General features: G+C 41.3%; 1 protein-coding gene across 1 annotated transcript; it reads left to right on the forward strand.

Moving 5' to 3' along the window:
- Window positions 1-3,579: 3,579 nt before the first annotated feature.
- On the forward strand, window positions 3,580-16,865 carry LOC137272620 (leucine-rich repeat-containing protein 74B-like). The gene is made up of 12 exons (XM_067805014.1): window positions 3,580-3,793; window positions 5,144-5,343; window positions 6,455-6,562; window positions 6,958-7,051; window positions 8,477-8,526; window positions 9,169-9,250; window positions 9,683-9,768; window positions 10,944-11,138; window positions 12,304-12,399; window positions 13,156-13,428; window positions 13,675-13,760; window positions 15,536-16,865. Exons 1-12 carry the CDS (start codon window positions 3,580-3,582, stop codon window positions 15,783-15,785), a joined length of 1,734 nt encoding a protein of 577 aa, XP_067661115.1. The 3' UTR covers window positions 15,786-16,865.
- The last annotated feature ends 394 nt before the right edge of the window (window positions 16,866-17,259 follow it).

Consider the following 17,259-nt stretch of genomic DNA (forward strand, 5'->3'; position numbering starts at 1 on the left):
TACAGGCGGTCCGAATGTTCTCGTGTGAAAGTGTGAATGTGTTATATCGAATTCCAATTCCTTGTTTCATACGAAAATGGCATCTACAAATGAATTTATTTTAGCTTTGACTTGGATATACAGGTATAACATATGTTTGCAAAATAAATAAATGGTAAAACAAGATGTGAATTATACATACAATTGCAGTTTTATTGTAAAGTAAAACCCTGTTTACGAGGACGACATCGTTCTCCGGGTTACAGAGGTTAATGAATCACATTTTTCGATATAAAGGAGTCTGGAATAAAGGGTGTTCCCTATAAATGTACAAGACACGCGTACGACAATGTTGGCCTAGCCATATTACCTCGTTGTGTACATAGCTGTTTAAAATAATTTTGTAAAAATGCGTCATATTGCGTAAAATACACGGTCAAAGAATACTGCCTTGACTAACACCTGTAATAATGTCAGCACGGGGGCACGCTCACGAAGGCCTACGTAGCGATTATATAAGGGCACCTGAACATTATGTTTGCTCCCAAACAATAGATTGTACACGTTAATAACCCTAGTGTGCGCCGGTAAGGCTTCCAACGATTATCCATGATAGTGGACGTGCACTGGTGGGGACGAAAGGTCATATCAACACCGGGAGTTACATAGGTGCATTACTACTTGGAATATTGGCACGTTACAACATCAGGAATGGATTTCTTGCTGTTATAGTATTTCCAGGATTCTTGGGGTTTGTTATTCTTCCTGTGTACATCCATGCCATGTGATTTTATTAGTATCTGAATCAGGTTAGTTATTAAGTGTGTTGATATGAATTTCATACCATGTGATATATCTGTTATTGTCATGTCGATTTTCTGGTTGGGTATACCACAATAACCCAGACAGACAACAAGTTGCGATGTGCATCTGACTTGAGTGTTTGTGTGAATCTTCAGTGTCTAATATTTCGAACTTTGTGTTTTGCAAAGTCTGACGTGAATCTGCATTTAGAGTTGTAAATATGTATTTGTAACTCTAGTGTGCATTAATTACAATTTTGGCAATGAACCTGTAAAGAATATCAACCCTACACATGAGTCTCACTAACCAATTCAGACAATAACCCACTTTTCAGGCGATCCAAATGTTCTCATGTGAAAGTGAAAAGAGACACTACAGGCAACTCATTAAGAGTTGTATATTTCTATTTGAAACTTCAGTGTAAATTGCATTTAGAATTGTAAAATAGAAATTTGAAACTTCAATGTATATTTCATTTAGAATTGTAAGTATGCATATGAAGCTTTGGTATGACATATAGACGTATAGATAGATATTTGGATCTTCTATGTGTACAATCTACCCATATCATGCATTCATTGCTGTCAAATCCAGTTGAGAATGCCATTTTCAAATTAAAGACCAAAATCTCAATATACTGTGAGATGATACATCACCAAATTACAAATCTATGTATTTATATGAAGTTCCTCCGTGCAAAGGTAAGGAAATCCTCGCGGACATCAGCCACTTGAGCAAGTCTTGTCTCGAAACATGACTTTTTGACAGCAATCCAATTCCAGCGCCTTCCAAATCTTTGCATATGCTAAATCTCAGCTTACGTAGGACACTTCTTAGTGTAGGTATTATTCACCACAAACTACAGTTACACGGCTTAGTCCTGTTGTCCACTGGTGGCAGGGACTTATATGTGTATGTGCCAATCACTGCCGGATATTTCACAGCTGGGTACACAGTGAAGCAAACACAGCCGTAGGGGTACTAATGGGGAACCACATAACATAGTGATTCATCAACTGTTTTATGTAATTCATTGACTAAGTGTACCGTGGTTGACCGTTGATTCATTCCGCGTTCAGTTTGTTGTCAGTGTACTGAGTGAGTGAGTGGGTGAGTGAGTGAGTGTTTGGTTCAGTGAGTGAGTGGTTGAGTGTTTCGTCTAGTGAATGAATGAGTGTTTGGCTGAGTGGTTGAGTGAGTGAGTGTTTGGTTGAGTGAGTAAGTGAATGAGTGTTTGGTTGAGTGGGTGAGTGTTAGGCTGAGTGAGAGAGCGTTCGGTTGGTTGAATGAGTGAGTGGTTGAGTGAGTGAGTGTTTGGTTGGTTGAGTGAGTGAGTGAGTGTTTGGCGGTTTGAGTGAGTGAGTGGGTGTTTGGCAGAGTGGTTGAGTGAGTGAATGAGTGATTGAGTGTCGTATAACGCTTGACTCGGTATTATGAAAGCTGTATTCTGGCGGCATGTAACGAATCTGCACCAGACAAACTAAGAAATATAGGCATGAAACCGTCCACTGCTCGGAAAAAATTGACAAATCTGATCCCCGTGGCCCAGTTACTCTTCTTTTTTCAAGTAAAGAGCACTGCGAACTAAGAGAAAAAACCTATTTTGCTTGTGAAGGAACCGAAAAAGAACAGTAATTCTGTCAAAGGTTGAAAGATACAGGATATACTATATCCTTCTGGTAATTTTTGATATTCAGCAACGTGGGACTTTTGCTCGTTTTCGTCGTAGAAAACATATGGGCTTATTGTAATCATTCATTATTTGCTATGAAATTTCGAATGTATTTTTCTAATTTCGAAGATTTCAAAACTATTGTATAGTTTGTGGTCCTGGTTTCAGTTATTTTCTCAGTATTCTGAGAATCTTAATAACCGATCTTGAAAATACCGAAAAAAATTTACCCTTTTGTGTACATTAAGAAAAAAAATTAAAAGATGAATGAAGAATGAAGGAAAATGCTCGTTATATCGATTTAAGGAAATGTGGAATTTACGGAAAGCTTAAGTGAAGTCAAAGCTATTTACATTTCTATAGTGGATGTATCATACATTAATATACTTTCTAAACTACAGGAAGGCAACTATACATGGTTGCTTTTACATGTTCAGCAACTATTTTCCCAATTCATGTCCGGCGACAATTTGAATCTTAAGCAAATAAGTGGCATAAATCCAGACCCAAGGGTAATGAGATTACTAGTGTAGTAGTACTGACCCCCAGTGCTTAACGAGGGGTATTAATGGCGGGCAAGACCAGTGAAAATCCGGACTAGAATTGGTCTTCAGGAACCCATGATTATCGTAAGAGACGACTAACGGGATCGGGTGGCAAGGCTCGCTGACTTGGTTGACACATGTGGCCGTGTCCCGATCGATGCTCATGATGCTGATCATTGGATTGTCTGGTCCAGATTCGATTATTTAGAAATAACTGGAGTGTTGCTGATTGCGGCGTTAAAACAAGAAACCAATCCACAATTGGCGGGCAAATTGGCACTGCAGGCGATCATTATAACGTATCCAAATTGATGTTGTTTCGTCATCAACTTTGCGAAAGCGTCTCACTGCACGGAAATTTGTCTAATTCTGAGCTGATCAAGCAGTGTTAGTTATATAATGTTTGCTCCACCTAATTTTCGACTATTCGGCACGAGTGTAACTTCTAGATATGCGCATTTTTGGTTAGCCGTCTTGTGATGTTGAAGTCAGATCATTCATTGTGTACCATCTTTCTCTACAGAAAGGAACTATGCTTGAAGCTTCGACAACCAGTTGATTGCTGGAGCATACTGTGCCATGCCAAGGGTGCTGAACAGTCTTCCGGAACAGCCCGTTCTCAGGTCCGAGAAAGCACGAGATTTGGAAAAATGGGTTGAGAGCGTGTCCTCAGCAGTCAGCGTGGCAACTGTAGATGTTGAAATGGCGGACAAGACGGTGCACGGAGCTCTCACTCAACCCATATTGGAAGTAGTAAAACCTGAAGTTACGGTCTCACCGGACTATGAGGATGGTAATTATTACATTCAAATATATATAAACTAAACGTTTATAACGAATACGGTTGTAACGAACTGACAGATATATCGAACTGTTTCTTTTGACCCACCGATTGCTCCATAGTACACTCGAAATGCATGTTAGGGACTACGCCTATAAATACTAAGATTAGCTGTCTCTTAAAGACACCTCAGTTCATTGTACCGTATTTCACAGTCAAAGAGTTCGCTAGGTCGAGCACACGAGTTCGAGTCTCTACACATGTATAGTATGTGATGCTAATTTCAAGAGTCCCCTGTCGTCATATAGCTCAGATATTGATAGCAGCGGAGTACTCTCCTTCACTGAATATTGAGTTCCGGCCTCCACTACGACACAGCGTACAACACAATTAAAGCAGTTTCTTCAGTAAACTGTTTGAAGAACATATAGCTCTGTTGTATGTTAGTTCACTAGAGAATGTATGGAATATCCTTGGTGAACTAAGATGCGCCATGTCTCCATGCCGCGCATCCCTTAGACACTGGGCTTATTCAAATAACCGCGAGGTCGCTTTTTAGATGAAATACTGTACCCATGTTGAATGACCATCAATAGACAGTAGAATGTATGGCATAAAACATAATGCCCATCCTCCTAATGACCCAAACCGAAAACTTGCAGATCTTGTTTTCTCTAAACGTTCCCACGATTTAAGCAGTGTGGGAGTTTCACCACAGCGGTAAGATTGATGAGGGAGGAAATCCCGAAGTGATGCTAGTCCGCCATGAAGATATCACAAAGCCGTGAATTAATGACCATGATGATGTTCATTCTTCATCTGTCCGGACAACATAGTGAGTGAGTGAGTTTAGTTTTACACCGCACTCAGCAATATTCCAGCTATATGGCGGCGTTCTGTAAATAATCGAGTCTGGACCAGACAATCCAGTGATCAACAACATGAACATCGATCTGCGCAAATGGGAACCGATGACATGTCCCAACCAAGTCAACAAGCCTGACCACCCGATCCCGTTAGTCGCCTCTTACGACAAGCATAGTTGCCTCCGGACAACACAACACAAATCAGTTAATATATGGTTTTGAAGGTGAATATAGGTCAGAGGTGCGTCATTCGTAGTGGTTGGAGTAATTCCGAGAACGTGGAAGAACTTGAGTTTGTAAAGCGATTATCCACATTTAGCAAACTCCCTTTGACAAGGAACTGTTTTATAAAAGTATAGGGTTCCCAGCTTTTTGATATAGTATTTGGGAGCGACTTTCACTATGTAGTTGTGATGTAGCTGATATCAGTATTTGGTATGTGCTACACCATATCCTCTGCGTACGCATACAAAACTTACGGCACGGTTTGCTTCAGATTACAGCGATGTCTTCAAGAAAGAGGCTGTGACGACCGTAAAGGAATCCAAGACTCTGCGAGTTTACAGGAAGGCGTGCAAGCGTCTTGGATTAGTGCAGCTCCGTACTGTTGTCGGCCAACTGGGCTCCATAGACTTATGCTTCCGGGACTTTGCCCTCTCCACGAAGGAGATGAAAGCGCTGTGCATGGCGTTGCTGGTACGTCACGTGACATCAGCTCACTTTTGTACCAAATAACCCCGGCTCTTCATAAATAAACCTTCAAAATACATGTAATATTGGAAATAATATGATGGATGTATACTGTCATTCCTCCAAGTTTATTTGACCGTGGTGTAGTGGATAGCGCTCTTCGCATAGAGCGGGAGATTGGCGGTTCAATCCCTCGTTGGTCAGAATTGGTTTCCAGTAACTCATGTTTGTCAAAAGGATCAGGCGATCAGGCACTGACTTGGCTGACACACGTCTCTGTATCCCAGTTGCGTAGGTCGATGCTCATGCTGTTGATCACAAGATTGTCTCGCCCAGATTCGATTATTTACAGACCGCCGTCACATAGCTGGAATGTTGCTGAGTGCGGCGTAAAATCATACCCACTCACTCACTCATTCATTCACACAACAGGGGCGGTAAGGTTCCCTAGTGGCTAAAAGCAAAACATTCGGGTTGGATTGCCCACATGAATAAAATGTATAAGGACTATTTTTGGAGTACCACGCCGTGATGTTGCCAAAAGCGGCGTAAACCTACACTCGCTCATTTGTATCGCCAATACTCACGTTATAATGTGTTACAATGTGTTCACTGCTGCCCATGGAAACTGGCGCACTTAAAATTTAAATAGGAGACATATTTCTTTCTGAACTAGTAAAACCTCTTCCTATCAAATCTGTAGAGCAATAGATTTCTTTACCTATTTACTGAATTTAGTGACAGAATTAAGTCGCTAAATGTTGGATCTGCAATGTAAGTAACAGGTTCTTATTTGTCACATCCATTACCTTCCGTAATTCAAGAGTAATATGTTTGTAATGCTTACATACAACGGTCTGACCATTGTCGTAACATTAAATGAATTAAGCAGTGCACGGACAGCATGAATCATTGACCTATACTGTATGCTTATGAGCTATGACAACATGGTCCTTTCAACAGAGCGGTGCTAGCGAAACGACTGCATTACCTCCCCTTTCACTGGCTGGGTAATCACAGTGGTTGGAGGGAAGTTCAGCAGAGTTTTTGTTGGCTATTTCCTGTACTTTGAAGCATGTTTGCTTGTGTTACTGTAATGCATTTCTGTGTTGTCCAGTACGAGAGACACATGTGGCACCTTGACCTCTCCGGCAACACAGTGGGACGGAAGGAGTTCGAATATGTCCTCGCTGTCTTGGAGAAGAGGACCAATGTCTGTGTGCTGGTCAGTACTCAGTCCGCTGAGTGAGTGAGTGAGTGAGTGAGTGAGTGAGTGAGTGAGTGAGTGAGTGAGTGAGTGAGTGAGTGAGTGAGATGATTTCCTGCAGTATCACGCCAGGGACATCAAAACTAGAATGTACACTTACCAATTTGGGATTCGAACCCGTACGACCGATCCCTTTCACAACAAGGAAGGTCCATCGCTCACTTGTCAGTCAAATCATTTAGTTAAAGGTTCCAGCTCTTGTTCTTGATAAGAACATCAATACACACACAGGGCCAATAATCACAACTTTTTCATGATTCAGTGTTTAGGGTTCGGCGGTGTAGTCTAGCGTCATTATTATGCAAATATATTTGATGAAACAATAATACCTGATTTTAATGAACATATTTCAGGACCTGTCGAACAATGAACTCTCGGGAACAGGTATTCGGCTCTTAGCGGAGTTCCTGCGACGGTGTGACAACGTCACTGATATAGACATCTCGGGTGAGACTTTAGTACTCGAGTTTCGTGTATCATAATCTCAGGTATGCATTGTGGAAGGTGAGAGTACACCAACGGTGTGCCACACACGCACGCACGCACGCACGCACAGTGAGTTAATATTAGATATGTATTATATCTGAGATCCTGGATGAACCTCAGTCTACCAAACGTACTAGAATCTGTACTGAGAAAGCCTACTCCCAAATGTCTCATTTGACCACTTTGCAATGGCATTGTGTATTCTTAGCTTTCCGTTAAGTGGATGTTGTATTTTAACGTCACAGTAAGCAACTATACAGCTGTACTACACGTGCCTGGATTATCTCAACATCTAGACCTGGTCAACCAATGAATGAGAGTATGAACATTAAGCCGTTTTGATAGGGTGACATGCACAGTCAGCCAACTGCTTCACCCATGTCAGTAGTCTCTGAAACATATACCATCATGTTAGACTAACGTAAAGTTTTCGCTATAAGTTTCACATACATACACTCGCTCATAACGTTGCATGGTTACATCGAATATGAATTTCTCCACTAACTTGGGGAACCAACAGTTGAAATGCACGAGAATCGTGCATCACATTACTGAAAAGCATGTGCAAATATCGTTCATGTGAACAGCTGCGTTTCGGTGTAAAGTTTTGTTAACAATTCGCCAATTTTTACTGCGTTTCCTAATTTATCGGACTCGTGAGAACAATCTTTTCAAGGTTACAACTTTGTGTTACAGAGCATCAGTTCATGTGTAAACAGTACCTTTAAACTGTGTCGAATATTTTGCAAAATCTGGTTTACAATAGATGATTTACACTAGTGTCTAAACTTTTGATGGCTAGTATACATGTGCGGAAGTTACACCTGTAATCGGACTAATGTACTTTTAAAAAGAAGAACGGAAACCTCAACTTTCAATTTGGATAGGAATTGTAAACATTAACAAACGTTTCAAGGGCAGACATCTTATGAACGCACCACCATTTCCCTCTATTACCACCCCTATACACAACGCATAATATGCACGTGCACAACGCAGTAGCCCCATACACGGGCATGGGGTCCCATTCTTGATTTTGACGTTGTTTCATGAAGGTCGAGAAATCACTTGGAACATATAACTTTTGACAATCATCTTGCATCACACATTTGTTAGTGTTTGTTTCTAGTCATTTGTTTTAAAATGAAAATCGTATACATGCAAATTACACGCCATACACCAATCATCTTTCAAAAGCGACTACATTCCAAATAACTACGGATGTTAGTGCAAATGGTGATGCACTCTCAAAACATTCAATAGTGTCATATCAACAATTATTGGCTCCGACAAATCTCCTAAATATTTTAATCGTAAATGGAAAAAATGAAGTTCCACCACTTTTTTCAGAGTATATGTGTAACCTAGCGGTTTCATTCACCGCAGGTAATAAATTAACAGACGTAGACGGGAAAGCTGTCGGAGATGTTATACAGGTAAGAGTTGGATGTGTAGTGTATTTCTTTTTAATAGATCTGAATGATGACTAGATATTAGTTTTTTCCAGCACGTTTTAGTATAGTACTGACTGCGGAAAAAAATTCAGTAAATTAAAGCACCGTTAATCAAAGCGGAAGGGTTCGAATGAAATCTAACAGATGAAATTATTTCGTGATGTTCGTTTGTCGTTTATGTGCAATTTCGGAGCTAAATAGCTAATTTCCTACTTACCTGTGCAAAGATTTTCGGATCTCTCTTAGCGGTAGGATAGTCGTAAGCTAATGTAAAGGTATGGCACTTATGTTTGTGCTACTATAGAGCTTCGAAAATCTGGGCCCGGGTGTGGTACAGCGCTAGGATCTAGGTCTCCCGATCTGGGTTTCCAGTACTCAAAGACTGTAGTAATAACGATAATATGGTGGCTTTATGGGGTCGGTAATAATATGGTCCCGGCTGTTGGGGTCGAGAGAAATGCATACATTACAACTAGGTTTTAACATCACGTTTTAATTATTCTGTATTTCCCTTTAAAACAATCAATCAAAAGCAGTTGACATATCATAAAATCAATAGATATAGAACACACAGTCCATCGCCGTTGTGATATCCTCGTGCCAATGTGCTTCGCTCTGTGATAGGAAAACAACTCACTTAGTCGACTCCGCCTCGCCCACAACGAGCTGGGAGAAGTTGGTGGGAAGATCATTGGTGCTGCGTTAGGTAAGTAGCATTCAATATCTAAGACAGCACCCATATTTTAAAGATTCTTTGGTTGGTTTGTTGTTTAACGCCGCCCTCAGCGATATTCTAGCTCTAGCGGCTGTCAAATAACTGAGTTTAAACAATCCAATCCAATGATCAACAGCATGAGCACCAATGTACGCAACTGGGAACGGATGACATATGTCAACCAAGTCAGCAAGCCTGACCACCTGATGCTGTTAGTCGCCTCTTCCGACAAGCATGGGTTACTGGATCTTTGCAGGTTATTTTGAATGAATTTAACTTTGGAATACGAATGATAAAGATAGAATTTGTTCAGATAGAATTTGTTCGGAACAACCCGTAGCTCTGCGACAGTCAAAATTGTTTCTATGTAACAGTACAGAGATGGGGTTACCAAGCTTTCATTCTCCATGTTGTGTCTTGCAGTAAAGAATCGCCATCTGGAGGAACTTGACATGAGTTGGAACCACCTGAGACAGAAGGGTGCCATCAGTATAGCCAAGGGCTTGGAGGTCAGCGTTAGTTCTTATACACATGCACTTGTCTTATACCTCCAGACCATCCAGAGTGTTCTACGTTAGATCTATTATGATAAATACTCCAGAACAGCACTCGGCCATACATTCATTTGTGATTGACCTTCCTTTCCTTATCAGTAACGTCCTAAAGAAATGGCGTAATAGCGGTTTAATGCATTCAACACGGAACTGTGAAAGCGGTGTCCTCATTATATATGGCTAAATAAAAAAAGTGAAATGTTTCTCGTGCACCGTTGCGTCACTTTTCTTTGTGCGCATAACAGTTTTTTATTGGAATTTAAAAAGAAAATGATTCCAACTTTGCCGCGTCCCTATCATCAGTTTGTCCTCTATAAGAATGAGCGTCTGTAAGAACGAGTTTGACTGAATCTGCAACTCGTTCACACGTGGTGGACCTTCCGAGATGTATTTCTGAAAGGAAAAAAACCCTAAAAAATGTGTTCCTTCCTTGTCACTTTTTTCTATCAAAAATTAGAAAAAAGTCCTACCGCCCTCGTCACTTTTGAAAAACTCGTGTCCGAGGAACGTGTATTATTTTTTTTAATGCAGTCTCAGTAAAACTGTAACCCTAATGAGCCAACCGAAAGTGGATCCAGAGTGCCGTTTCACGAAGAGATCTCACCGCTAACTGAGTGAGTGAGTTGAATTTTACGCCCAACTCAACAATATTCCAGCTATATGGCGGCGGTCTGTACATACTCGAGTCTGTACCAGGCAATCCAGTGATCAACAACATGAACATCGTTATATGTTACCGGGACACAATGACATGTGTCAACCAAGTTAGCAAGTCTGACCACCCGATCCCGTTAGTCGCCTTTTACAAGAATGGGTTACTGAAGATCAATTTTATACAAGATCAGTTTTATCACTTCTTCACAGGTCCTAAGCGCAAACACGATAGTATCTTTACACAGATGTACGGCATTCCCAGATGACTCTTACACAGAGCGATATTAGCCAGAGACCTTGGCAGTATTACGATTAAGCAAAGATGTTTGTTATGAAAGAGAACAAAGTTTAAGAGTCGTGGTTCGAGAAGAGCAGGCCTCCGATATTTGACTTTATTTCTTTATTCATTTACATCAGTCAATACATCAATCAACTGTTTGACGAACATATCTGTAAAATACTTTTCTTCATTCCAGACAAACACATGTATACAAATCGTAAACCTATCATGGAATGGTTTTGGATTCGAGGGTTCGGTTGCCCTTGGTGATATGCTAATGAAGAACAATACTATTACGTCACTAGATATATCCTCAAATCGAATAAGTGCTGCAGCTTTGCTGGAGATTATCAGAGGGATATCGAAGAATCGGACGCTCACGACGTTAAAGGTGAGTACAATCACCACTTTCTCTACTGCCTGGTACTGTATTGTATCTGTAGCAGTGTTCAAAACATGTCCAAGAAGGTGATCACCATGACCACGGTTGGTCTTGTAATAGGAGGAGGCGCACACCTGTGTACAGAGTATTGTCCCTTTGCTGCACTAGGATCAGCTGATGAGACTTGAATAATCCTAACTTGGCTCTTTTGTGAACTCTGGTTGAACCATACCATACCAATGGCCCGTTTCAGTACAGCGTCATGCATGAGGCACTTTTCTGGATATCATAGTCGTGATTGTGATGGAATTCTATTGCATGTGGCTTAAAACAATATTCAGTCACTCACACAATTGCTCCAAGATGACCCCGGCAAGGTGAAATGATGAAATGCAGAAAATGTCCTGTAAAACTGAGTTAGTACGTGTTCACGTCCCTTAAAACAATATTTCAGAAATATGTCGGCGGTGGACACTAGAAATGGGTCACAAACAGTGTAGCCATCTTAAGAATCGAACCCGGTTTAGGCATGACGACCGAATTCTTCAGTAGCTAGGCTACTCAACATGCCCTTCTATAAAATGAAATGAACACACAGTTAACTCATTCACTCAGACATGTAAGAAATGTCGTTTGTGTTTCAGTATTACATTATTCTTTGTTTCCGTGGAATATGTGGTTCATTTGGGGCGCTGTAGATGAGCTATCTGAAGCGCCAGGCTAGTGATCCAGGATCGTGCACACCTGTGTCCGGGTGCGAAAACCTTGGAGTCAGCTGTGTCTGCAGACTCATTCAGTGTTGTCACAACCCCTGAGTGTATAGTACACAACCCCGTGCACTTATAGGAACCCACGAATCCGTCGGTATATGAATGCTATTTGAATATGAGCAAATACCTACTTACGGGTACAGCAACGTGCAAGTAATTAAACTAAAAAGTACTGTGACTATGTGTCCCAGTCCACCCAGCTTTGAATTGGGTACCTCGTTAGGATGAGAGTGCCACAATGAACTCGATGTGCCCTATGGCAGCAAGAGTTTTACACTGCCCAAGGAACTGAGATTGATAGAACGATGTAACGTTGAGATTGACATCTAATGATCGAGGGACGAGCAAGCACTGGTTGCATATAGTTGCATGTACGCTATATAAATATCATATCCTATTTGTAGATCGGCCACAACCCAATCACAGCCTCCTTCACCAGTGTCCTCCTGGAGGCCATTCTGAAGCATCCCCACGGAGCCATCCAACAACTACACATGGATGTATGTTGACCTAGTGTTATTTATCCAATACACGTATTACTTCGGGGGATTCTCCCACGTTTACCTGACATGACTGCACAACTGAAAATAACGTACTGTTAAAACGGAATATAACCGAATTCTTTCTCTAGAAATGTTAAACAATTAGGAGCTGCAAATTTAGGTCTTGTGTGAGGTCAATGAACTCTTGGCCATGGGTTTCACTACTGTGGTAAACGTAAACCAGCATCACTACAGGTTGACTTGCAGTGATTTAACCGGAATAAAGGGTTGGGGCGAGTCCAGGTTTTCTGCCCGGGCTCCCCATTCCCTTTTAGCCTACCCTACTCTACCCGGATACCCATTATGTTAATTCCTGACACCAAATTTGTAAGAAAGGGCAATATACCGTTCAGCTCGGTGGCTACAGTTTCGAGTTTTTCAAAGTCTTAACCATGTGTTTTATTCAAAGCAGGTCACTGCACAATCGTGTCTAAATCTTCAAAATAGTACAATCTTTTTTATCATGAAAGAATAACATATTACAGTGTTGAATATATTAGTCACATGATGGGTCCAGGTAGTGAGACGGGTACCCGGGTCCAACTCATCCGTCCCAGCCCTACCGGAATATCCATCAACATATCTCGCTCTATACTTGTTTGTTATACACGGAGCTGAAAGTTACCGACATGGCCTCATCTTCCCAGTAATTATTCTGTCCACTGCACCTCCTTGAACCTACTTAAATATGCTAACACCTACTTCCTCCGTCAGGGCGTAGTAGTCGACAAGGAGTTCGAGGGTATTCTCGAGAAGATACGAGAATCTCGCTACCTGGAAGTGACGTACGAGATCTCTCTACCAATTACAAAGAAGACTCGCGATGAGATGATGAAAGAGCTACAGAAGCCCCAGGCATACAACATCGACCCCCTGCATATGCTGTACCTGCTGAAGGAGAAGAACAGAGCCCGGGACTTCTTCGAGAAGATCAACAAAGACAAAGACGACGGGTTGACGAGAGACGAACTCTTCCTGTTGTTTAAGGTATGTACCTTTAAAAACTTTATCCGAGGATGTAAGCTGTGAAGAGGACACCAAATTAGACTTCGCTCTTTGTACCCTTGATGCGAACCCAGCATCTGAGGAAACCAAAGTGCCAATATGTGCCAAGAATGAGGTGGTCATTCGCTTTGAGTAGTAGTAGTATAAATTCAGCAAATGTTTTTAATTATGTACTCGATGTCCAGCCAGTAATTGTGCTGATTGTTGGCTATTGTGTGTTGCTGTTAGGAAGCAGGACTACCGTGCACGGTGTCCGTGGTGGACAAGATCATGCGGTTTATGGACACTAATGGAGACGGTACTATCGACCTTGCGTAAGTAATTCCATCCAATAAACTAGCATACAAAAGACCTGCACCTGATAAACATCTGACTGTAACTTATACATCGCAAACAGTATGTACCTGTTGCCAAATATATTAGTGATATCTTGCACAACGCGAGCCTAGTTAGCACTAAGGTGATCGCAGTTCCGTTATTCTAACATGGCTTTGTTCAACAGGGCCCTGGTATACATTTACCTTTGTTCGCATGTGGGTTGATGTATACTTTTCACGACATCACAAGTTTGAAGAATACCAAAGTATTCGTTTGTCTCAAGACTTGAATACAAGCATCTGGTTCCAGAAACAACCACCAATGCTACCTGTTAACGTGACGTGGACCAAACGTATGGCATGCTCCTCATTTCCTGTCACGTAATCTTTTCAACAGATGCCAGTTTGGTAAAATTACCAATCAGCGGCAGTTCCGCGATGTCAGTACGCCGCTAGCAGTGAGTTTTGAATCCTCTTCAGAAGCGGTTGTGCATTATAGTGTCATTAATAATTTGGTTAATGTGTTTGTCAAATTTAACACTGGACGTTTCAAAGTAACTGCCAACATCCGGTGGTGAGTCTGGCTTGCAAGGAAAGGAACCTTTGAAACTTTCCCACTGGACCAGTGAGTGCACAATAATTAGTGGTCCTATCTGTGCCTCACTGTTTCAAGATAATATTTGTAGATTTACTTAGAAATACCTATATATACAAAATTCACTGGCCACCAGGACCACTGCAAACGTATCATTTGGTGCTCCTAATGAATTTATACTAGTGACCACAGGACCAGCGTGCATTTTGCACCCTGGGCTTGGAATAGTTTCCAAGGAACCTGTGCTTGCCGCACCCGAATGAATTAGATGGTCAGACTCATTGACTGGCTGATTATACCTGGACGCTGCCGAGAACATCAATCACTGGATTGTCTTTTCAAGAATCGCTTACTTATGGTTCGCCGCCATAGAGCTGGAGGCGGCGTTATGAACAAGAAAGATAGTTACATGGATTTATAAACATCAATTATCAACATGTATGTACCTTTCTTCTGCACATATCCACATATTGATAAAGGCGGCGGAAAACCACACTCACTCACATTTGTATACATATCACTTGTTGGTATCAGCACCAGTACGTTGCATTCAACGTTGTATGTATGTATGTATGTATATGTGTGTGTGTGTATATGTATGTATGTATGTATGTATGTATGTATGTATGTATGTATGTATGTATGTATGTGTGTGTGTATGTGTGTGTATGTGTGTGTATGTATGTATGTATGTATATGTGTGTGTGTATGTGTGTATGTATGTGTGTGTGTGTGTGTGTATGTGTGTGTGTGTATGTATGTATGTATGTATGTATGTATGTATGTATGTATGTATGTATGTATGTATGTATGTATGTATGTATGTGTGTGTGTATGTGTGTGTATGTGTGTGTATGTATGTATGTATGTATATGTGTGTGTGTATGTGTGTATGTATGTATGTATGTGTGTGTATGTATGTGTGTCTGTGTGTATGTATGTATGTATGTGTGTGTGTGTCTGTATGCATGTCTGTCTGTGTGTATGTGTATATGTGTGTGTCTGTATGTATGTATGTCTGTCTGTGTGTGTGTGTGTGTGTATGTATGTATGTGTGTGTGTGTGTGTGTGTGTGTGTGTGTGTGTGTGTGTGTGTGTGTGTGTGTGTATGCATGTATGTATGACTATGTCCATATTCAGCAAACGATGCTTTAATCCCGGTCGTGATCCTCTTCAGGGAATTCCTGGCGGGCGACAAGAAGATTAAGAAGTACTCTCGGGAACAGTTGAGGAACTCGCTGGCCAAACAGGAAGACAGTTACGCCAAATACTCCCGGACGTTCAGGAAGGCCAAGATCGACCCTCTCACACTTCAGGTTAAGGTGGAAGACACTTCCAAGCAACTCTCACCACACACCCTATTACCGCCCCCTACCGGTATGCCCGGGTCCCGAAGGGGGAGCACCGCGTCCATGAGAGGGAACTGAAGGCCATATAGGTCCTGAGCTTGCCTCTTGTCAAGTGACCGTGAATGTATCAACGATATTGACTGTACTGGCGACCAACATGACGACAAAGAGTAAGGAATAGTAAGGCAATCCAGCTCAGCGAGACAGTGCACTCTCTTACCAAGTGTTCCTTGCGGCTAACTCATCGCTGCTGGAGTGTGGAGACACTCTGAGACAGTGGTATGGGAATTACTGGTCACGTTGTATCAAGGGATGACATATCTTTTGGTGAAAGATGGTGACGAATAAGACGACACATTATTACACTGACAGCGAGAGGAGTTCACAATCAGTTGTCACAAAGGGCGTTAACTATTACTTCCTAATCTGCAAGTAATATTACTTCCAGAGGTATCTCCCACTCAATTCGTCTCAGTTAAAGAGATTATCAGCCTCCTGTACCGCCACGTGACTATCATTGAGAACGATTATAATAATTATTCATTATCTCAGGTATCTTTCAGTCAGTGTTATTCAACACGGAATAACCCGTCATCAAAATAGGCGTAGCGTTATGAGAACTATATGCGGAAAGATTTGGCGTGGCTGGGTTCAGTGACGATTCTTAGCTCACTATTCCATTGCTGACGTGTGTGGCGGAATTAGCCGAATTTCTCCGAATGTGTACGATCATGCCAGTATCACACGCACATTGCATTACCCAGTGTTTCTCGGGTACGGGTATATATTCCACTCAGGGCAGATTCTATACCATCGTATATGCACGAATATCAAGTATACCTCCTGTAGAGACACATCAGGACTCGAGTGCTATAACTGGATCACATCGGAACACAAAGTGATACCAGCAAACTCCTGTGGACACACAAAACAGGAATCTGAAGTTAATTAAACATTGAAATTGAATGCCTTATAATATGTCTGATAGCAAAATGGTTTCCAATTTCAACAGATTATATTCAAGATCGGTATTTGTTAGACCGGCAATCTAGAAGCTGGTGAGTCAAAAATGAAGCATATAGAACTCTGTGGATGACACCCTGTTTATTGCATACAGCCACGTTCCGATGTCGAATCTTACTCGTTATGAAGCTGAAAGATTGGTGTTGTTTTCTATTAAAGATACACACAATTTCATTACGTATACAGAACAGCAAAAGAAAAGCATGTTTCGAAAAGATGGAGTATCATAAAAGTACGGGTTCATTTTTTATGTCTCCTATTTAATAACTTGACAAAAACAGTTGCGTTTCCTTTGCTGATGCGTATATATGCTTGACATTGCTGTGTAGACCTACCAGCACGTCCACAGGATAACTTGTGAAGCGGCGCGTATATTAAGAAGACTGCGTCATCTTGTTGATGTTAAAAATGTAATATTACATCCATGTATTGATCTTAAAAAAATTAATGTATAACAAAGAAATTTATGGGAATTGTTTCTTTCAGGAATCGGGACATAGTTTGCTGTTCTTGTCGTTAATGTACTGAA

This window comes from Haliotis asinina, chromosome 2 (assembly GCF_037392515.1).
Source record: "Haliotis asinina isolate JCU_RB_2024 chromosome 2, JCU_Hal_asi_v2, whole genome shotgun sequence".
Taxonomy (NCBI): domain Eukaryota; kingdom Metazoa; phylum Mollusca; class Gastropoda; order Lepetellida; family Haliotidae; genus Haliotis; species Haliotis asinina.